The 23985-nt window shown below is 46.8% G+C and overlaps 1 protein-coding gene across 1 annotated transcript in view; it reads left to right on the top strand.

Annotated features, from left to right (window-relative positions):
* The first annotated feature begins 9174 nt into the window (after positions 1 to 9174).
* Positions 9175 to 23985, top strand: part of LOC129387569 (uncharacterized) — a 28210-nt gene continuing 13399 nt past the window's right edge. The window contains exons 1-2 of the mRNA XM_055076646.1: positions 9175 to 9342; positions 10805 to 10956. Coding sequence (XP_054932621.1) covers positions 9205 to 9342; positions 10805 to 10956 — 290 coding nt within the window. The 5' untranslated portion in view covers positions 9175 to 9204. The remainder of the gene's footprint in view (positions 9343 to 10804; positions 10957 to 23985) is intronic.

Raw genomic sequence — 23985 nt, 5'->3', positions numbered from 1 at the left:
GGGTATCCCGATGGTACCTTGGTGTCAATCACTGAGAGGTTAATTGAAGGCGTAACAGCTGACTCGGCAGTTCCGCGATGCAATAAGGTACATCGCCGTGGGCGCCCTGTAGCTTTGTCATATACGTACACAGCGTGTGACACCGCCTAATAAAGGTGGTGAACAACTGCGGTGTAAGTGTTGTGGTTTCAGCGCAAGTAAAGATCGCAGGGATGTGCAGGTTAGTAAGAAACGCCGGGAGCCATGGCACATGCACTAAAGAGCACGGCACACGCTTTGTTAAGTGCAATATCGGGTGGTATACAAAATTCCACATCGCTGTGAGAAGTGTTATATTGGACAAGCGGGCACGTGCCTCGATGACCAGCTTAGGGAGCACCGGAACGCTGTAAACACTTTAGCAGGCGCTGGCCACTTGGCTGACCACTGACGACGATGTAATCGTAAATGCTCTCTGTGTTTTTATAACACACAAGTGCTCAGACGGTTCGCTAGGTACTTAGATGAGGACATGTTCCAGACATTTTGCATTTCAAAAGCTGCTGATGAATGCGTAAGTGCTCCATCATTGGCACTCGCTGATAAAGAAGTGCAGTGGCAGCGTAGAGGTAGAGCATCCACCTCACGTGCAAGAGGATCGTGGTTCGAATCCCGATGCCGCGAATTTTCCACCAGTATAAAAAAAATCCGCGTGTTGGTAAAATTGCATAAACAGGCCTGGAGTGCGGCCTGATCCCGGTGAATAGAACCGGTAACACCCCCTCACCAGATCAGGATTGGCCACCCTGGTTCTGTACTGGCCTCCAACCTCCTATATGAATAGAACAATCAAACCCCGGCCCTCAGTCCCCTGCAGCTGCGAAGCAACTGACCACTGCGGCGGTCAGACTTGTGACGCAGCAGAGGGTGCTAAGAATCCCTGCGTCCGGACAGGCCGCCATCGGTATCTCAACCTGGCAACATTTAATGCTTGAACGTTATCTAGTGAGGCGAGTCCTAGCAGTGCTATTGGAGGAATTAGAGGGCAGTAAATGGGATATAATATGTCTCAGTGAAGTTAGGAGGACAAAAGAAGAATATACAGTGCTAAAAAGCGGGCACGTCCTGTGCTACCGGGACTTAGCGGAGAGACGAGAACTAGGAGTCGGATTCCCGATTAATAAGAATATAGCTGGTAACATACAGTAATTCTATAGCCTTAACGAGAGGGTAGCAGGTCTTCTTGTACAGATTGAAGGTCGTACAGGTGTTCGCCCCTACATCCAGTCATGAGGACCAGGATGTCGAAAGCTTCTGTGAAGACGTGGTATTGGCGATGGGTAAACTCAAAACAAAATACACTATACTGATGGGCGACTTCAGTGCCAGGGTACGCAAGAAGCAGGCTGGAGACAAGTCAGTAGGGGAATATGGCATAGGCCCTAGGAATAGCAGGGGAGAGTTATTAGTAGATTTTGCAGAATAGAATAATATGTGGATAATGAATACCTTCTGCCGCAAGCGGGATACCCGAAAGCGGACGTGGAGGAGCTTGAATGGCGACACTAGAAAGGAAATATACCTTATACTCTGCGCTAACCCTGTAATCATACAAGATGTGGACGTGCTCGGCAAGGTGCGCCGCAGTGACCATAGGATGGGAAGAACTCGAATTAGCCTAGACTTGAGGAGCGAACGGAAGAAGCTGGCACATACGAAGACTATCAATGAGTTAGCGGAAAGACTTAAAATAGAGTAATTCCGTATCAAGCTATAGAACAAGTATTTGGCATTAACTCAGGAAGAGGACCTTAGTGTTGAATCAATGAACGACAATCTTATGGGCACCATTGAGGAGTGTGCAATAGAAGTCGGTGGTAAATACATTAGACAGGATACCAGTAAACTGTCGCAGGAGGCGAAAGATCTGATCAAGAAACGCCAATGTATGAAAGCATCTAACCCTACAGCTAGAATAGAAATGGCAGAACTTTCCAAGTTAATCAACAAGCGTAAGACAGCTGACATAAGGATAAGTATAATATGGAAAGAATTGAAGATGCTCTCAGGAACGGAGGAAGCCTAAAAGCAGTGAAGAAGAAACTAGGGATAGGCAAGAATCAGATGTATGCCTTAAGAGACAAAGCCGCCAATATGCTTACTAATATGGATGACATAGTTCAAATGGCTGAGGAGTTCTGTAGAGCTTTATACAGTACCAGTGGCACTCACGACGATGATGTGAGAGAGAATAGTCTAGAGGAATGTGAAATCCCACAAGTAACGCCGGAAGAAGTAAAGAACGCCTTGGGAGCTTTGCAAAGGGGGAAGGCAGCTGGGGAGGATCAGGTAACAGCAGATTTATTGAAGGATGGTGGGCACATTGTTCCAGAAAACCTGGCCACCCTGTATATATAATGCCTCATGACCTCGAGTGTACCGGAATCCTCGAAGAACGCTAACATAATCGTAATCCATAAGAAAGGGGACACCAAAGACTTGAAAAATTATAGACCGATCAGCTTACTGTCCGTTGCCTACAATGTATTTACTAAGGTAATCGCAAACAGAATCACGAACACCTTAGACTTCTGTCAACCAAAGGACCAGGCAGAATTCCGTAAAGGCTACTCAACAATAGACCATATTCACACTATCAATCAGATGATAGAGAAATGTGCGGAATATAACCAACCCTTATATGCAGCTTTCATTGATTACGAGAAAGCGTTTGATTCAGTCGAAACCTCGGCAGTCATGCAGGCATTACGGAATCAGGGTGTAGACGAGCCGTATGTAAAAATACTGAAAGATATCTATAGCGGCTCCACAGCCACCGTAGTCCTCCATAAAGAAAGCAACAAAATCCCGATAACGAAAGGCGTCAGGCAGGGAGATATGATCGCTCCAATGCTATTCACAGTGCGTTTGCAGGAGGTATTAAGAGACCTGGATTGGGAAGAATTGGAGATAAGAGGTAATGGTGAATATCTTAGTAACTTGCGATTCGCTCATAATATTGCCTTGCTTAGAACTCAAGGGACCAATTGCAATGCATGCTCACTCACATGGAGAGGCAAAGCAGAAGGGTGGATCTAAAGATTAACTTGCAGAAAACTAAAGTAATCTTTAACAGTCTCGGAAGATACAGCAGTTTACGATAGGTAGCGAGGCACTGCAAGTGGTAAGGGGATACATCGACTTAGGGCAGGTAGTGACCGCGGATCCGGATCATGAGACTGAAATAACCAGAAGAATAAGAATTGGCTGGGGTACGCTTGGCAGGAATTCTCAGATCATGAACAGGAGGTTGCCAATATCCCTCAAGAGAAAAGTGTATAACAGCTGTGTCTTACCAGTGCTAACGTACGGAGCAGAAACCTGGAGGCTTACGAAAAGGGTTCCGCTGAAATTGAGGACGACGCAACGAGCTATGGAAAGACGAATGATAGGTGTAACGTTAAGGGATAAGAAAAGAGCAGATTGGGTGAGGGAACAAACGCGGGTAAATGACATCTTAGTTGAAATCACCAAAATGAAATGGGCATGTGCAGCACATGTAATGAGGAGGGAAGATAACCGAGGGTCATTAAGGGTTACGGACTAGATTCCAAGGGAAGGGAAGTGTAGCAGGGGGCGGCAGAAAATTAGGTGGGCGGATTAGATTAAGAAGCTAGCAGGGACAACATGGCCAGAATTAGTACATAATCGCGGTAGTTGGAGAATTATGGGAGAGGCCTTTGCCCTGCAGTGGGCGTAACCAGGCTGATGATGGTTATGGTGATAAATAAGTGTCTTAGCTCGAGAAGAACTTATTCTAGGCTTTCAAACAGCTTGTTATCTGCGCTTTTCCTTTTTATTGGGCTCATAGTTGCCTCCTACGTGGCGCATTCGCTTATGGTTCTGCATGCGCATTTATTTGGGCATACGGTTGTCCTTTGCATGTTAAAAATTCTGGAGTTTCACGTGCCAAAACCAAGATTGGATAATGAAGCTAGCCGTAGTGGATACCTCCGGAAATTTGGACTCCTTGGATTCTTGACGTGCATCTCAATGTAACGTTACGGGTGTTTTCGCATTAGGCCCTTTTAGGAATGGCCGTACGTGGTGACAACGTGCCAGCTATTTCAGCCCGCTGCATGTGTTCCAATCCAACCGGACGGGGCGCACTTCAGAGAGCTGCGGATAACTGGCAGCCACGTGGCTCGAGGGGAGGTAATTGGCGGAACCTCCCCATGAGCTTTTCGAGAAACCAGACAATGTGCTATCCGGCCGCGTCAGCAGGGACGGCTCAGAGTTCTACGAAGCCCCTCTGACGTCGGCTCCGGACCACTGAAGCTTGTGCGGCACTGAAACCTGGGCAACACGAGTATGTGAGCCCGCTCCTCCAAGAGGGCGGGTCATCTACGGTGACGTCGAATGGTGACGTCGAACGATGACTGGACGAACGTTTCCGTGCACTTGGAATCAAAGGGGGACCAAGTGCTTATAAGCAGCGTTTGCCAGCTGCTAGGGTGTGCTCGTCGTTGTGCTCGTTGTCATGCTCGAAATGGACTCGTGAGCTGTGTGCTCGTAAGCTGTTTGCTGTATGTTAGTCTTGCGGGCTCCATATGGGAGTCACGCTAGACTGTCGATGTATGTCTTGTCTAAGGTGTAAATACTGCTAATAAATCCTGCTCGCCTAGCCCTGTCGCACCAAGGTCCTCCCAACGACTACGACCGTTCCAAAATCTTACAACTGAATGGCAGCGGTGAGATCGGCCTACGGCTCCTAAATCGGCCTACGACTCGGACACAGCAATGGCAGCTGACGGACGTTGGCACATGGTGAACGACCGGTATCCTGATCAAGTTGGAGGCGACGTGAGATTGACCACCTCTTGCAACTGACTGGGCACGGCGGAGAAGGACTGGTGATATGGTGCTGCTTCAGTGGGTAAGCGTTTGGTTTTGGCTGTAAGATTTACCGGGCTTCAATTTCTCTGTGTTTTTGGATTTGATTCGTTGGGGATCTTTTGCTTGCATTTTGATTTGCGTGGGTATCGCAGCAAGTATTGTGTGACAGCAGAGCCAACGCTTAAAGTAGCGACCATGGTCCTAATGTGTTTGACGAGAGCTGACCTGTTGTGGTTGTGTGAAGAGATCGTGGTAAACGTAGTGGAGGACTTGACGGAAGCAGAGATTCATAAAACCATTCTCGAAAGTAACAATGATTTGAAATTCATCGAACAAATGGGTAACCGAATTCTAAGTAAGGAACGGGAACAGGAAGCAATTAGGCAACAACAGGAAGGATTTAGGCAAAGACAGGAAGAAGCTAGGCAGGAACTCAAAAGTATTTCGCAGGAAGAAGGCCTAACAGAAGTAACGAGGCAGTACATTGATGCACTGAACAAAGAGATTGAAGGTTTCGAGCAGTTAATCGAGCAAAGTCAGCAGCGGCTTGAAAAATCTGTAGGCTGGACGCAGCGAAAATGGCAGGAAGTAAATAGTAGATTTCAGTCGAAAGCCAAGGAAAGTAGTAGTACCTCTGAGAGTAGCAGCACGTTCATAGGTGAACTCGAAGTGCTAGCAACTAACGATACCTTAGTGGCAACAGAGGCCGTTAAAGGCCAGAGTGAGAGCGATGAGCTGCTGTGCCAACAGATGACTGTAGAGACAGCTAGGCCAGCTGCGAACAAATTGGCACAGTTACCGTGCGTGTGCGTCGCTTGTAATGTTAGCGAGGTTGCTAGCGAAGTAAAGAGTACTGTTGACCCGACAGACGCGAGCACCCATGTCGAGCCAGATCTGGGTGCCGAAGAGAAGTGCCGGCTGGATGATGCAGTTGAGAGTAGTTCTCGGAATGGCGAGCTCCGTAGCTCACGAGAGAAGAATTGCATTGTTCAAGGATCGGTGCGGCTCTCCACCAGTCATGGTAGCCAAGAGAGGAATGATTTATTTAAGGATCATTCAGGCTGTGCGGGTAAGAGACCGATCCGGGCCGACGAGATGTGTAACGGCCAGCACGAGGCGCGAGATGACGGCATGAAAGAGAGTCCGTGGAGAAAACGCCGCAGAAAGAAGCGCCGAAAAGATCGGAATGCGGTGGCTAATGTAGCGAAGCCAAAGACGGCGACAGGCGCGAAGAGGCATGGCGCGGAGAAAAGAAAGGTGCGGTCGTCACTGACGACGTTGACGCATCCTAATCGTTCGAGCCACCGGTCAAAGGGGGACCGAGAAGCATGTTCTGCACGGACGTGGACAAAGGGCACGGGGCAGTTAAATTCCTCGTCGTTCCGTCGTTCTTTTCGAAGCTCAGCGTGTAGTACAAAGAAGCGCAAGATGGCAAGACGAGACCAGGTGGGGTGTAGCGACGCGGTCAATCGAGGTCGTGATGAAAGCGGGGCGCCAGGACGCAAATTGGCATTAAACTGTAACGTCTTGGGGGAGCTGACAGTGATTCAGCCCTTTTGTTGTTCCTCGGTAGCCAGAGTAGCTTTCGGACCGCGACGACCTCGAGTACGGCTCAAATAGTATGAGTCCGTTGTAAACGTTTGAGAAAGAGAGGCCAAGAGAGCTTCCGTAGAAGGAAAAAAATGCTGTTTTGTTTTATTGTTGAGCATTTGGAAAATATCGCGATTTAAGACTACAGTTTCTTTCAGTATGTAAGGTATGAGCTTTGTTTATGTTTTGTTTAAGAAGCTCCGAGAGTTGAAAGACGCGTTTTAAGTAAACCTGTAGTTTAGCGAGTTGTTAGTTAATAAGTAAATAGGCTTTCTTTTTTTTTGTGTGTGAGTAACCTGAATCTCAAGGTTATCGTTGAGAGGCCTATGGTAACGCGCGTGTGTTTTAGTTAACCTTCTATTTTTATGTGTCTTTTTATTTTCTAAGGTTAAGCGCGTAGATTTTCAGTTAGTGCATCATTTGCACTGAGAAGAGCTCTTAGGTCCATTAGCGCGTGTCCTGTGCGGACGGAAGGAATCAGAAGGTTTATGACTGGGTTGCTCGTATGTGTGGAGGGCAGCCGTATTCTGACTTCTCTAGTACGCGTGCGTAGAGCTAGTTAGTAAAAGACACATTTGTTCAAAGGCTCCTCTGTGTTGCGTAAGTTACGCAAGTTTGGTTGTTTGTTTAAGGAACGTGTCCTGTGTGGATTAAAGGAACAAATGTGAGCAAGCATCGCAAGTACGCGTTTTGAATATAGACCACAAAGCTAGCGCGATTGTATTTACGTACCTGCGGAGTTGGCCAGACGGTTCAGTGGCAGCAGTACATGAGATAAGTACGCCACTGTGATAGCATAAGAACAGGCTGTTCACGAAGTTAGGCTGCTTAAGTTATGTTTGGGTATTGGTGCTTGAGAGCCTTCGGTTTAATTCGGCGTAAACCTTTGCTCTTGTGCAGCGCGACGGTCGGGTTTGGTCGAACTCAAGAGGAACGTGAACGCTCGCTTGGGCGGCACGAAATTTTGGGGCAAAATTTGGGGATTCCCAGTTGAGTGACTTGCACTGGAATTTTGATAGGAGGCCTGGTGGGTTAACAGGTGATTTCGGGCGTTTGCACGCTGAGTGGTATTGTGTCGTCGGATCGACTCTTCTGTGCCAGTTGTTGTGAGATGGTAGAAGGCATTCCAAGTACGCAGGGGTTGCAGAGAGCAAAGCCATCGTCTTGCTCGTCAGCCATTCTCTTCCTGCCCAGCGGTTGCCAGCACTGGCCAGGCAAGATTTTACGGGCCATGGAGGAGCTGTGAGGAATGGCCGTACGGGGTGACAACGTTCCAGCTATTTCAACCCGCTGCACGTGTTCCAATCCAACCGGACGGGGCGCACTTCAGAGAACTGCGGATAACCGGCAGCCACGTGGAGCGGGGACAGCTCAGGGGAGTTCTCGAGGGGAGGTAATTGGCGGAATCTCCCCATGAACTTTTCGAGAAACCAGACAATATGCTATCCGGCCGCGTCAACAGGGATGGCTCAGAGTTCTACGAAGCCCCTCTGACGTCGGCTCCGGACCACTGAAACCTGTGCGGCACTGAAGCCTGTGCAACACGAGTATGTGAGCCCGCCTCCTCCAAAAGGGCGCGTCATCTACGGTGACGTCGAACGGTGACGTCGAACGGTGACTGGACGAACGTTTCCGTGCACTTGGAATCAAAGGGGGACCAAGTGCTTATAAGCAGCGTTTGCCGGCTGCTAGGGTGTGCTCGTTGTTGTGCTCGTTGTCATGCTCGAAATGGACTCGTGAGCTGTGTGCTCGTAAGCAGTTTGCTGTATGTTAGTTTTGCGGGCTCCATAGGGGAGTCACGCTAGACTGTCGATGTATGTCTTGTCTAAGATGTAAATAATGTGAATAAATCCTGTTCACCGAGTTCCTCTCTACGACCGTCAACTCCTTCAAATGGTGGCAGCGGCGAGATCGTCCGACGACTTCTACATCTGTTTGACAGCGGTGGGATCGTCCGCCAACTCTGTCAGCCCCCTCGAAATGAGGCTTCCGTGGCCGGAATACATGTTTTTTATGTGTAAAGCATGCTAATTGATGTCTCGCGCTCTGTCCTGTGCCACCTTGTTTTTTCTGTAGTCTTGTTCGAGCTAGTAACCATGTCACAACAAATGCATCAGCACCAACTAGCCCAACTTTCTGCGTGAATCAGCAATGACAGCCGACAACTGTCAAATAGGGCAACCACCATTTTCTATCACTGTCCAGTTGTGAGCTTCGGCTATGCCTTTTTCTTTATTGCGATGCAACAGTTCCCCCCTTGCACGTATGTTTGACCAGGAAACTTGTTTGTCCAATCAAATGAAACAGCAGCACGTATTAGACACATTGCACAATGCTTTTTCTCATATCCACGACGCAACTTTCACTTACCTCTGTAGTTGGGACTTCATGTCACTCATTCTCCACTGCAATCGATTATGGCGGGAATCTACTGAATCCAAGTGCATGCTTCAAATGTGGCAGACGACTAATTAAACCAAATGCTGCATCAAGCGCACATGATTAAAGCAGCAAAAAGATAGAAGACGTAGAAGGAAACTATAGAATAAATTATCACTCTGACGTCTAGTAGACATATGAGAAATTGAGCGCTTGTAATTGAAACTGTATCTGTTGCTCAAGCTATCACGCAGAAAGAAGGAAAACGCTTCGCTGTGGAAATATATAAGCACTTGTACTCATTCAAGGGGGCAAAACTTGGTCATTGTTTGTTCGCCAGCTAAGCGAGAGAGCTAAAGAATGCGCCTTTTCTGTAGAAACATGCAGTCGCTGTTTTCTTGTGTCTTAGTTATATTTTCAGCACTATTGCTAGAAGTGCCTGTCGCTTCAGGCAAAGCAAAGCACCAACTGAACCACGATGTCACGGATGCATTTAAGGTACGTACGCAAGAAATCGGGCTACGGTAAGACTTTAGGACGTCAGCAGCAAACTGACCGTCTGTACTCAATTTAGGGAGCTGAATAAACCGAAGCACAGATTTTGTTCTTGTTTGGGCCTTCCCACTTTTCATACCAATCACTATAGTCGAGCGTAAAACACGGCAGGCACTCCGTTACCCACAGGCCCTGCATTTCTAACCGAAATGATTAGTGCTTTTATATCCTTCCTAGAGATGCCTGCAGCTAAGCGTTTAACGTTTCACCACTACAGTGATCAATTGACACGACTATACTGAACTGCGAACAAGCTGCAAATCCTTTGGCATAATTGATCAGTGGTGAAAGGTAGTACTGATAGGTAATTCCACCATAGAATTTTGCGTTAGTCATAGAATTTACGGTGCAAAATACGCGCTTCTAAAAATGAATATTTTAAGATTATGGATCATGTGAATTCTGTCCCGTCCTGCAGAACAAGCTTCAAATAACAGATGATGTCAACATTAAAAGCAGAGGGCTGGAAGACACCTGCGTACTTTATGCGCGGAAGTAGTGTCAAAAGAACGGAAGGATTATGAAGTTGAGAAAGCGTGCCGAAAATCGGGAGCACTACCGCCAATGAGTTTTTTAAAGTGCACGGTGACTCTAAGTTATTTATTTAGAGGTTAGACACCCGAACTATATTTGTGGCCCGTGGTCCTATGACCAGCAATGAAACATTACAATAATGCGGATACTGCCATTAAATCTGTGATAAATTGGGATTATGAGCAGTGAAACGTAATGAATATTGAGGTGCCAGTTTTGTGTACTATAAGGCAAGTAGGTGTTATTGGCCGTTTAGTAGGTCTCAGTACAAGAGTAAATATTGCTATGAAAGTGAATTTTATGACTCTGGCTGTATTGGCTGGCTGCATTGTAAATGACAAGTTGGTTCGCATGACCAGCAAACGAACAAACCGAAATTTTAAGGGTCAGTCTTGGCAAGTGAAGGAACTGAATTAGAATTTGGGGCCAAAATAGCACTGGACGTTAACCGTTAAAACATGCGCTTCTATGTGCAAGCAAAAGATCCTGCTCCCTGCATATACTGTTAGGAACCACTTAGTTGAACGCCTAACTTCATTCCATGTAATGAGGTAGACGTTAATAGAGGAGAACATTAGATTGATACAGCTATCCACATGCAATACCACTATGCCAGACTTAAATACTTTATGAGTACTCGCAGGCAGTTTTGACGCTGTATCTAGGTTTATCGCCAGCAACAGGAGACAAAAACGCAGTTTGAGATCTGTAATAATAAACATTTAAATCTTTTTAGAACTCTGAGTAACATACGGAAGACAGTTTGGTACAAGGCCTCTGCATAACTGCTCTGCCACAAAATACACAACATTATTACTACTAATACGAGTACATTCGGTTCAATAGCACAATAATTCTCTTGATATTGCAGTTGTTTGAGGTCTTCCCTTACGCTGTTGCCGCGTTTGATGCGGATGATGATGGAGATCTGGACTGTGCGATGGTTGTGCGGCAACAGCTCGATGAGAACCAGAAGACTGCTACCTACGTATTTGTGCTACCGCCCGTCAATGGACATCAACCGTGAGTTCACATAGGGTGCAAATGGCAAGCACCTGGAACGGTTATGTGGTGGTGGTACGTTTATATACGTTAGCGAATAAAATTGTGGGACAGAAGGTTGTGAGATTCAACAACAATAAGTAGGCGAGTACTAAAAGATAATTCGAATAAAACCGAATTGCGATATGTGAGAAAAACGACTTGTGCATATCGGATGAAATTCTAAATTCTAAATTGAAATATGTAGGTTCAGTGAATACTTTTCGGTAAGCAAAGGCTTATTTACCTTATTTTCTACATTTATTGTCCTTATGAACACCACCTGCCCTGTAAAGCTTGCAAACGAGACAGAAAGGAAAGATACTCGTATTTGGTGCACCAGGAAACTAACAGTAATAAAACAAAGAGAATGCCACCAGACAGAGGAACGCTGTAGACCCTAGTGCTCGGTGAAAGAACTAAGAGCAATAATAAAGCACCAAACATCGTTTTAATGGAATCCAAGCACAGTCATACATACCAAAGGATAGATTGCTATGCCTAAATTGAGGCAGAGAATTCATAGGGGGCCTTCTTTCAGACATGATTATTGAACAAATGGGAAGTACTGCGCTTAAGGTATTTCCTCCGTGTGCTCAGGAACTGGTGCACCTTCACAACAACCATCTTGCTCGTGCAATAGAAACATTCGGGAGTGTTCTGACTTGCGTCAGCCTTTCTTCCTCTAGGCCGCAAAGAGTTCTGTTTTCTCTTATATCACTCGAACGCAGCGATTATGACACACTTGAATGGGAAATTCCGGAATAGAGTACAAAGAAAACAGCAAAAGTATTCGATTTGTATTCTAAAATTTAGATATTCACGCATCACTAAAGTCAACGAGCAATAAAGTTAATTACTTGTTATTTTATTTAAATGTAGCAATAGCAGATGACAGTTTCGTCGAGAATGCTATAAGCATTGAAAGTTGTAGCAAGGTATGTCTTTGTGATGAAGGCCTCTCAGAACTCTGGCGTTATGAGTGGTGCTGCAATTGTTCCGCCTAGGCTGTGTACTAGAAGAGGCCGAAAGAAATCTCGCGGCCTTTGTCATTGCACAAAGAAAAGATTACATATATTTATTTCGACGTTTACTGTCTGTTTCGCAAAGAAGAGTCAGCACCCGTGAGCGAAAGTGCACTGACCGCCGGGTTCCCAGAAAAACAGAATTTCTTCCTAATTAACGCGCATCACTGGAGATTAACGAGGGCACTAGAAAACTTGTAATGCCGAGTTTAGACCGCAGTCTTTATTATTTAGTCGCATTCCCAGACAGAGCAGAAAATGAGTTTTATCGCGCAATTGCTGGTACGTATAGTATTGCTCATGGCTGTACATACTATGGAGCCGTATCCACACATGCACGGAGCTTGTCAACAGCAATGCTAATGTGCGTTCGCACACTATTAGGAGCGGATGCATTTTGATCAATTCGCCGGGGAGATTTGTACCCGTAGCTTGGCTCCGGCAGAGTTGATTAAGTGGAGCGTGACAGTACGTATACTGGGCTTCATCGCTTTTCAAACAAGCGCACTCCACAACTTGGGAAGCCTTCTAACCCTCCACGCGCGATCCGCGCATGCGCTGTCGACAGTACAACAGCACAATGGTGCCAACGCCAATGAGCGCGCTTCGAGCACCCGTATTATTGCAGTCACAATTATAAAGAAAAGGGAACTGAAAATGGACATAAGGACAAGTTGCAGGAATGATTGAAAGCTGTATATTCGTCAATTTTTATTCCCATTTCGTGAATACTTTTGCCTTTCGTTATTATAACTGTTGCAGAAACGAGACGAGACAGCTGCGTTCGATGCGAACGAAATCGAGATTCTTCTTTTTTTTATTGCTTTTTCTAGCGCGCACGCCTTTGGAGCCCGCCATCTTCTTCTTTCTCGTCTTGTCCGCTCCCATGAGTTTCAACAGCTTCCGGCCGCGAAAAGTTTTCTTCTCATCATTGGAAGCAGCCTTCAAGTGTGTAAAGATGTTGTACAGGTCTCCGAACGAGTCTTACTTTCATTTCTAAAAGACAGGAGCGCGGCATCGACTCCAGAATATGCTTCAATGACCTTAGCCAGGTTCCAGAAGGATCTAGGAGTGCGTGCGCCGATCAAAATGATATCTCCTTGGTTCACTATCATTTCTTGCTTTCTTGCGTTACACTGTTCTCTCAGTTCTTTCAGATATTCCTTGTTCCATCTTTTTCACCAATCTTTCGTGATTTTTTGCTTATTTCTGCACATTTCTTCTATGCTGACCTTTCTTTCACCTTCGGTAATGTATTTAATACTATGCTTTCCACCTATTAAGGATAGCTTAAACTTCAGTTGTTGTTGTTTGCATCTCTTCTCTTGATAACAGCCTTTTTCCAATAACTTTCCTGATTGCTGATTTCATGCTTCGTGCCATCCTCTCATAGAAGCCTCCCCACCAAGGAGCTTGTTCTGCGATTTACTTCCATTTGATTTGATCTCCTTGGCTTGCTCTTTTGGAGACTTCTTCCTGTAGTTCTTTAATCATACGATTGCTGTCTCTGTTGGCCTTCTCGAACCTCCTTGCGTTGTCACTGTAAATGGTACAAGAAAGCTGACTCGTCAGCAGGAAGTGGTGCTGTTTCTTGGTGTAGCGGTCTGGCGTTAAATCGTCGGCACTTTAGACATTCATGAATTATCTTCTTCACTAGCTGTCTTCCTTGTATTATCCATTACTTAGTTTGAATCTGCGATGATGTGACGCTTATTCCAACCTGCAGCGTGAGTTGATGAATATGGCGTACCAGCAGATCTCGTTGCAGACTCTCTCTCAGCATCTCAATGTTTTCCCTGTGCTCTGACTTGAGTGACTCGATCTCGGCAGCGTGCTTGGCCTCCAGACTCCACTCGATGTTTTCCCGCTCCTGGGCATACTCCAGCCTCTGCGAGCCAAGCGTGTCAGCGTACTGGTCCACTTCGTGCTTCAGTAGAAGTAGCTCTTCCTCTTTCAATTTCACTTCTTCCTCGTACTGCTCCTGGCTTGCAAGTAGTTCCTCCAGATGTCTCCTGTGGTCGACCTCGGTCCCTCGGAGCTTCTCCTCAAGATTCTGCAGTGTAGACTCGTACTCGGCACGAACACTCTCCACTTCATCTTTCAGTCTAGACTTCTCCTCAGAGAGCATAGACCCATATTCAGTGCGTACCGCTTCCGCCTCTCGTCGCAACGTCGCATTCTCTTCTGCAAGTCGTCTAATTGCAGTGCTTGGGTCAACCACTGAGTCCAAGCTTGCCCTTGTGATGCTCTCTGCAAGCTCTATGATTTTGTCCCTTTTTTTCTTGAGGGAATCAAGTGCAATGCGGAGTGACTCTGTCTTTTTCTGCTCTTCCTCGAGGGCAGAGGACAGTTTTCGGACCTCTTCACCATGTTTGTTGATAAGCTCCGCCATTTCGACAGAAGCCTTCACCTGCTGTTCGTTGGTACACCGGCTAAGAGCCTGTTCCTTTTCCCAGAGGCTGCAACGGATCACGTCCAGCTCTTCCGTCATGCGTCTCCGCTCGTCAGCTAGTCTTGCCTCCGCCGTTTTCTCTAGCTGCTCCACTTCTTCCTGATGCTTGCTCAGCAGCTCCTTGGTACGTACCATCTGCTCAGAGAGGAGTGCCGTTTTCTCCTGAGAATACTGCTCCTCGAGGCTTGCCGTGACGTCCAGCAGAACACGACAATATCATGACTGTCTTCTACCTTCTGCTAATGCAACTGCCGTCTGCAGAAAAACACTTGATGAGAGGTTCATAGACTGGCAAGTAGATGTTTTCTCTTCCTGAATTTCACCAGGAGTAGATGCTGTGCACTGTGCTGTCAGTCCTTGGCTTCGGCACATAGACGTCGCATGCCATTTTTGACATATCTTGCACCTAATGTTTGCTTTACATATTTTAGCAGTATGGCGAGGCCTGGTACAACGGAAGCATCTCTTTGCCTCTTTGAGCTTCATTTTCTTGTCTTCATAAGGCATCGTTTTCCTGCAATCATCAGTATGATGAGTAGTATTCTCGCAAAATATGCAAAACTTTGCAGCTGTACTTTGAAAATTAACAGTTCTTGTCTGCTGCTTAGTCTCCATTCTGTTGCCGTAGCTTTCTTTCCTTTCTATTGACAATTCCTCTCTGCACTCTACCTCATCTTCTATGTATTTCATCAAGCGCCTAAGAAATCTTCTTGACGTATAGCCACTTTCTCATATTGTGCTGAAGATCTACTGATCCCTCCTCTTTGTTTTAACTGGAATCCAATGTAGAGATCCACTGGCAAAGCTCTTTTCAGGATCGGAAGCAACATCGATGCATAGGACTCGCTTTTCTATCCTAAGGATTCCAGTCCACGTATGTGCACTCGCACCTTTTGTGACAGCTTTCTTAAACAGTCATGGTCATTGCAGCTTGCTACTGTATTCAAGTTACTTAATTCTTTCATATGCATTTCTGCCAGCACGTCATCTTTTCCGTACTTCTGCTTGAGTAAATCAATGGCATTCCCATAGTTACTGTCGGAAAACTGCAGTCCCTCCACGGCAGCTGCCGTTTTTCCGGTTAGTGAGGACAGAAGGTACGTAAATTTCTGATTTTCGTTCAAGTCGGTTCTTTCATGTACAGCTGTCTCAAATTGCCACAAAAATCTCATCCATTTCATTTTATTGCCGTGAAACTTCATTATTTCTAACTTTGGTAACTTCACTATCGTTGCTTGCTGCGATTGTCTAGCTTCGCCATTAAAGTTGGGTTGTTCCCTCGCTGTTTCCCGTATTTCTTGTCGAGAAAGGTACGCGTTGATGCTTTGCAGAGCACTTATTATCTTTAACTCGTACTCAGTGGTTTTCGCAAACTCCGAGTCAGCTGTTTCGGGTGTTATGAACTGCTCCATCAGCTCGTCTGCTTTCTTTAGTGAGTCTGCAATACCTTTGATCTGGCTGGCTATCAGCGACATCGCTGTAGGATCCTGATTTTCCTCCAGTTTCTTGTCAACATCGCTCACTAAGTTGGTTATTTGTGTCCTCAGCGCTTTCCGCTTTTTCAACATCACTTCTCTGTTCATCTTGAATAACTGAAGAAACTGCTGGTCGCTTACAGATTCTAGCGGCGAGCCGTCATCTGAGTCGTGGTCGCCCTCTGTGTCCGTGCCGCTCCTTGCTGTCGATGTCTCGCCTCGCTGCCGTTGGTTCGCCTGCGGGCCTCGTCTTCGTCCGTCTTCTGTGGCCAGTCCGTCGTTCTGGTAATCTGTGGCCAGTCGGAAGAGGAGTAGCCGCAATCCTGGTCACGGCACCATGTCGCAGAAACGAGACGAGACAGCTGCGTTCGATGCGAACGAAATCAAAAGATTCTTCTTTTTTTTATTGCTTTTTCTAGCGCACGTGCCTTTGGAGCCCGCCGTCTTCTCTCTCGTCTTGCCCGCTCCCATGAGTTTCAACAATAACGGTTGCTTTCCCATGTATCCCATTCTTGGCTTCAAAACCGACTGACTTGATGTAGTTGCGCATTTGTGCGGCTTTTGAGAGCAGGAGAACATGATAGGCCGTGGGTCTGAAACCTGCGTTACTTGATAGCAACCTTGATGACAGCGAATCGCTTGGCTCGCAGATGCATCTACTTTTTATTCACTATACAAATGAAAACTAAGAAAGGGCAGCAGACTTGTGCATACGTAGCAAAAAACCAATCCTACTTCCTGCGAAGCGGGTTGTTTCGAGAAGTTGGAATTAAAATTTCGGATATCTATAAGCCGTGCACATAATTTAAAATGTGGCCCTTATGCGTCTAGTACTTGTGAAAGCTTTCTCGTATGCGACGCTTTCGAGTATTCGTGAAGGATTTTCTGAAGAAATTCATCCACACACATTTCACTTCACCAGAACATTCGCTGACACGTCCCTGCTCCTGCCTCTTTTTGTGAGCGTTTATCTCGGTCGTATTCATAGGTCTCATATGACAGCAGTATCACTGCGACATTGTTCGTAAACACACTTATGACTCTGCGGATCACCCGCATATATTGACACGTGTACTTATCTTTATCGGGCGACCACGCTTGGCCGCCTAATAAATGTTATCGCACAGCGCAGGACGAGCGCAGCGCTGATCAGATTTTTCGACGATCGCCGACTGTGTTCGCCACTCTCGTTGTGCTATAAGTGTAGCCTGTTTTGTGGGCACAGGTTCGCCCAATAAAATCTAGTTTTGCCTTTCACAGTATTGCTACTGTGTTCTTAACGTCATCACCACGTGACAATATAATGTTCTGATGGGGCCATAATTAGTCAACACACTTTGAGCTTTGCCTGCATGGTAACCACAACCTGTCACTAATTCTGAAAAAAGAATGATAGCATAGCTTGTTTAGTTCACCGGGCATGCCGGCGCAAACCTATTACAAGAAACAAAAAGAGAACAATGTCGATTAAGCAATTTTCTGCAGGATAGGATAGGAATAAACTTTATTTTTCCAACGGTTATTGATGTTGGTGCCCCAGTGCTAAGCTGCCAGGGGTCCATCGCCCGAGGAAAATCTTCCGAGATCCTCGGCAACGGCCCTGGCCCGCCGGAAGGCCCACTCCTCATCTTTGGGTGGCTCGCTGAGGAGGGCGGCTTGCTATCTCTCAGAGAGGCGCCCCGCTTCAGAGGGTCCTCCTGTTGAGTTCCCCCTTCCTCCTGGTACTTGTTCCTCATGACGTTGGCATTTCCAAAGCACATGGGCCATATCGGCCCGTTCGCGCTCGCACCACGGGCAGCCGGGTGACGGGTGCAGCGCGGGCCACAGACGGTGCAGGTGGTAGGGTTTGGTGAAAGCGCACGTCTGCAACCATCTCAGGTCAACCGTCTGGCACCTGTCCAGCCACCCGTGGGGTTGTGGATATTTCCTTCATTCTTTCCTATAGTGACCAAGCACCTCTCTTTACGTTGCCGGAAACTCCTTGACATCGCAGTCGTTGTCCCCGTGATCTCCAGCTCCATCCGCGTCAATTTGGGTTTTATTGGTAACGACAGCGGCGGCGCCGGATGTTGTGGCCACCGCCGTTGCCGTCACTCCTCCGCTGGGGTCCCGCACAACAACGGCAGCGGCTACCCTCTGGGTGACCGCGTCGCGGTGGGTAAGCTGCCTCGCGAAGAGGTGGGCGCGCTTGTTGTGGTTGGGTGGGGTGTGGGTGCGTCCTCGGCCTTAGCATTGTTGTCATTGTTGTCGCGGCTGTTGTTTTTATCACAGCCAAGCTCCCCGACGTGCGTGGGGAACAACTTGAGGGACTTGTTTGTAATCGTGCCGGATCCGAAGTCCCCGGCCCGGGCGTTGAGCATGCGCGCCACATCCGCGGACACCCAACCTGAGGTGTAGTTTCGAATCGCTGATTTGGAGTCGCTGATGATCAGGCTATCCTCCGTACCTCCGTGGAGTACCGCGAGCGCTATGGCCATCTCCTCCGCTGCTTCGGCCGACTACAGCCTCGCTGATGCCGTCGGCAGTGACTTGCGTTAAATATGCGCCACGCGCTGCACTCATGATGAGACTCATTTCCCCGAAATATAAACTTGGTGACACGCATAATTTTCCCTCGACAGTGGGTAGCATAGCTTATCATGGCCGCATGACTCTTCTCAGTCTTAATTAGAAAGTATTTGGGAAGGCTGGATTCAACCCACACGCATTTATCTAGCCCACAGATTGGCCATAGCAGTCTTTCCAGTTACAGTAAATTTGATCGTGGGCCTTTGATCCAGGGCCCCGGCATAAATTCTTCGCTGGTCCTAAGAGAGAGAGCTGCGTAAATTAGTACTTGAGGCGCTGGCAGTGGAGGCAATGTGGCCTCGTCGCGGTTAGCCCACTCTGCAGGCATTACCTGGCATTTTGGGTCATCCAGGGAGTGTGCGATGAAGACGTTCCTTTAACACATCCATAACACTCCGCAGTGCTTCAAAACATAATTTATTGGAAATGCTGTAAGTTAACTATCTACTTCGCACTTTGCCCACACATAACCTATAATGTGGCCTATATTTTAAGCAAGTGTAAACTTGGTGTTACGTAGACTTTCCTTAGAACACTGGGAAAGGCAGCGTGAAATGGCTGTATAACACTTTCCCGCACTTGCTAAAGGAATTTCTTAAGTTGGCTGTGTTTGATGCTCGTGCATTTGACGTCGCAACCAATTTTGCGGTGCATTTCCGCACAGTTTACAAAATTCTGTAAATGTCTGTGGTGTTTGTAGCTATGCCAAGGCAGCGTAATGAACTTCACGCTACTCGTAAAATACAGACATAATGATCCAAAGCACTTGCACCCATAACTTATGGCAAAAAGCCCAATTACCCCCACACTTTGAACTTTGCGTGCACATTGCCCATAACGTCGCACTTATTTGTGTAAATATAAATTAAATGCCTTGTTTGTTTCTCTAACTGCACCATGAAAACCAACTGCAAACTTCGTATACAACATGAAAATAGAGAAATAACTATGGTTCTGCAATTATGTTAAGGCTTCTAATTAAGCAACAGATGTGAACGTTTCGCCACGGATTATAGTTCACATTTACCTTTTTCTATTTAAGTTGTGCCTGGTCCTGTTGTTTTAGGTCTCCAGAAAACATGGTGGACGACTGCAGTCAGAGCATCTGGAATTCTTGAATAAGTAATTTTTCGCAAATACCTTACCCAGAATAAGCCATCGTGGTTCATGATTCACATGTTTGCCATTACAACGAACAATCAATAACGTGCCTCGTTTACTACATCGTAGAAGACCTGCAAAACCAACTACTCTCCTCGGATAAAGCATGAAAACCTGGAGAAAACGAGTAATTAGTAATTACCTTCGACGCCCATAATTGATCCACAGAACTCTACCTCTTCGTAAACGCTTACCATAGAGTTGCCACATTTTCTCCAAATTTGAAATCTATGCCAACTTCGGTCCTCCCATGGCAATGAGGAAAATATAAAATTTCAGACAAGGCCTTTAGACGATCGAAAACGTGGTTTCAGTCACTTTAATTTAACCCTTTCGGCCTTGGCGGTATCAACGCACCACAGGAGAGAGAACGTCCCACACTATTCTTGAAACAAAGTAAACAGAAAGAGTTAAGCTTTCGACGTAAAGCCAGCAATGTGCTCAGGCAAAGCCAGAAGTTTAGGTGGAGTGGTGCAAGACAACCATTGTTCTGCGGAAAATGAAGATAATCAATAGTAGCATGAACACTCTTCCTTTCACTTCAGGACATCGTCAGCGCCAAACTTGTTCATTTGGCTTCACGATATTATTAGTAGCGGAAGATTGAAATGGTATAGCGAGTTGTCCTCTCCATGTGACTGCTTTGTTACTAAGAAAGGTCTGCTCGTACTTTTTAGACAGTGGATATAACGCAGGGCTCCAAAACCATTTGCGATCGCAACTTTTTCCCATAACCTCTTATGCTGCTCCGACGGGAATGTCTTGGCACTGTAGAAGCGGTCGAGGACATGCAAGTTGTGGACGTTCCCAATGATGGCTACTGTACTAGTTTTAGTGCGCTTAGTCCTGTTTATACGTGTGACCTATCGCCAGTGATGTGTTCGCTGTTTCTACTGACGATGACCTTACAGTGGTCCAGCGGTCACAGGTTCTTTCACTCCCGACGACTTATTGAATTTAACGCAATGTCGTTTGGACTTCGTAATGCAACGGCAACTTTCGAGCGCATGATGGACAAAGTTCTATGTAGGTTTAAGTGGCAGACTTACTTGTGCTATCTTGACGACATTGCAGTTTTTGCTGCTGGATTCACCGCGCACCTTCAACCACTCCGGTGTGTTTGGACGTGTTTAACAAACTGCAACTAAGCCAAGGAAACTGCTGATTCACTGCTTGGCAGCTGACAACTCCAAATTACGCCGTATCCAAGGACGGAATACTGCACCATCCAACCAAACTTCGGGCCGTGGCCGAATTCCCTAAGCCAACGACCGTCAAAAAATTGCGCAGTTCCGTATAGGTCTCTGTTCTTACTTCGGACGCTTCATCCGCAATTTTGCCGCCGTCATACCGCATCTATTGAAGATATTTAGAAGCAGCGGACGCCTTACTTCGCGTTCGTCCGAGTGTCACGAGGCTTTCAAAAAGTTTCTTCCTTTCCTAACATGTACGCCAATTTTGCGCCATTGCGACCCGACCGCCCAAACCAGCGGTGTTGCCCTCGGCGCTGCGCTTGCCCAGCGCAAAGAAGGGTTTCCTGAGTATGTCGTGGCTTATGCAAGTCGAACGCTTACGATAGATGAGACCAATTACACTCCGACGGAAAAAGAATGCCTGACGATCATCTGGGCTCTTACGAAGTTTCAGCCTTATTTGTACGGCCGTGGGGGTCCACTCGTTGTAGGCACGGACTGTCATGCACTATGTTGGCGGTCGTCCTTGAAAGCTCCCTCAGGCAGACTTGCCCGATGTGCACTTCGCCTGCAGGACTATCATATCCGCATGCTGTACCACAGCGGACGCCAGCATTCTGACCCGGCGCCCTCTTGCGCTCTCCCTTACCTGACGAGAATGCCTGCCATTCACTATCCTAGTTTACCGTTTCTTCACTCGACTTTACCGCCATCACTTCTGATCACGGCAACGACCATTGCATTAACTCCCTTATATATTTGCTTTCTTGCTGATCAGCCCAGCCAGGCAGTCGCTCATTGCCTCCTCAAGCCCACAATTTCGCCATTCGCGACGACCTGCTTGGTCGAAGCAATTATAATCCCGACGGGCGCCAGTGTTTGTTTGTAGTGCCTCGCAGTCTGCGTTCCGAGATATGCGCAGCTTTCCACGTCGATCCACAGAATGCACACTCGGGAGTTTTCAAAACGCACCAGCACCTTGTAGATTGGTACTTCTGGCGAGGGATGTACAACTACGTTCAGAAGTTCCTTCGCTCTTGACCCGATTGTCAGTGCCGGAAATCTTCACCCCGTCTTTCATCAGCCATTTTGCAGCCTTTACCTTGCCCTACCCGGCTTTTCGGGCGCGTCGGCGTCGATTGGTATGGGCCCGTTCCCCTGAATGTGACTGAAAACTGCTGGGCCACTGTGGCAGTCGACCACCTCAGGCGATACGCAAAAACTGCCCCCCTGCTGGCAGCTACAGCGCGCGATGTTACCTCCTTCCTGCTTCGTTTTTCACCCTACGTCATGGAGCACTTCACGAACAGCTCAGCGATCGCAGACGTGTCTTCCTGTCCGAAGTAGTTGGAGCCAATCTTAAAGAGTGCCACGTTCTCCATCGTACGCCTACGGCGTACCAACCTCCAATCAATGGCCTTACGGAACGCTTCATCCGTACGCTCGGCGACATCCTTGCCATATATGTCACCTCCGACCACACAAATTGGAACGTCATTTTGCCCTTCGTGACCTACGCGTACAACACCGCTACTCAGAGTACCACCGGCTTTTCACCCTTTTTCTTACTGCACGATCGGCACCCGTCGCACACCATCGAAACAATTCTACCATACCGGCCGGATACATATGAATGTGCTCCGGTTTCGGCCACGGCAAGACATGCTGAAGAGGGCCGTGATCTCGCTCGGGCCTTTACCTTTAATGACCAAGAGCGCCAGAAGACCACTCAAGGTGACACCGCTTCTGCGCCCACCTTCCTTCCTGGAGCGCTTGTGTGGCTCAAGGTTCCTTCCCCTGCACCTGATCTCTCATCAAAACTTCTACCCAAGTATGAAGGACCCTACCGTGTCGTCGAACGCGCATCCCCCGTGAACTATACGTGATCGAACCCATTGAGCCATCTTCGGACATGCGTTCTTGTTCGGGAAACGCTGCTCGTGCTGACAGTCCGAGCCATGCTCTAACAGTCGGTCCCAAACGCAGCTGATCGATAAACGCCTCTATAGCACAATAAACATATGTTGAATAGCGGCTCAAGAAAAAAAATGGGCAAAGTGAGTTTCTCTACCCATTTAACAGTTCATTTTGCTGTGTGCGAATTCGACGCCACCAGGGCTGAATGGTTTTTAAAACTGAGGTTGCGAGTTGTCAGTTCATTTATTTATTCATGTTTCCGGCACCGTTTTCTATAAGCACAATGGGCATGTTTATTACTTTCGACATATTTACTCGTTCGGGAAAGTTACTTGTTTGAAAAGCTACAAAAATCTCGACTTTAAGTTGCATTTTGTATTCTTCAATAAAGACAATGAAGAATATTTGAAATCGTGTGCTAAAGCTGTTCGCTAAATAAAAAAAAATAACCTGAAGATTCCTTCCAGGAGCTGGGCCTATGGATATCAAGAGCTCCGCGTGAACTGTGACTTAGATTGGAACGACTCAGCACCTGGGATTAGCCCATTTTTATTTGTTACAGTTATATTTCCTAGTTTGAACACTACCGAGCAAGCATTACGACAGAACGTAATGAAATCGAAAATTTATTCCACATTTCCAGCCCCTGCTATATAATATATAATGAAGCAGTACGTTTTTTTGAAGAATACATCAAGTCTTGATTCCCAACATTTGAGCCCTGATGGTGTCATTTCACGCAATGTCCGTAAATTGGCTAAAAATTTTAAAATTAGATTTTCTTTCTTTTTGTATCATGCTTCTAAGAGCTTTGTCACGCTAAATATGTGAAGCAAGAAGATCTCTGCCTAAAGAAAAAAATGCGGGGCCGAGAGCGTCAACACCTTATTAACGTACACATTGAAAAATTCGCCTGCATATCGAATATCCCCACAACCACAACAAAGGCTATGACGTATTATCCTCGTAGTCCTTTAGCAGATGCATCTAGGTAGCCTTGACAAAATGCGTGGTCACCCGGAGCCCCGTATTATTATGCGCGGTGTACACAGCCTAACACTTCAAGTTAGAATTTCAAACATATGTTTCGTACAGTTGCACGAAACGTACTGGGTAGCTGATTTCGAGCGCAGCAGGTGATATGTTTGCAGGAAAGGAATTTGTGGTAATTGTGTTTGCATAAATGCGACAGAGATGTGTCACATCGCCTTTACCGTAGG

The sequence above is a fragment of the Dermacentor andersoni genome, chromosome 2, assembly GCF_023375885.2.
Source record: "Dermacentor andersoni chromosome 2, qqDerAnde1_hic_scaffold, whole genome shotgun sequence".
Classification (NCBI taxonomy): Eukaryota; Metazoa; Arthropoda; class Arachnida; order Ixodida; family Ixodidae; genus Dermacentor; species Dermacentor andersoni.
Note: the sequence above shows the minus strand (reverse complement) of the source record. Positions and strands in the feature narration are given on the sequence as shown.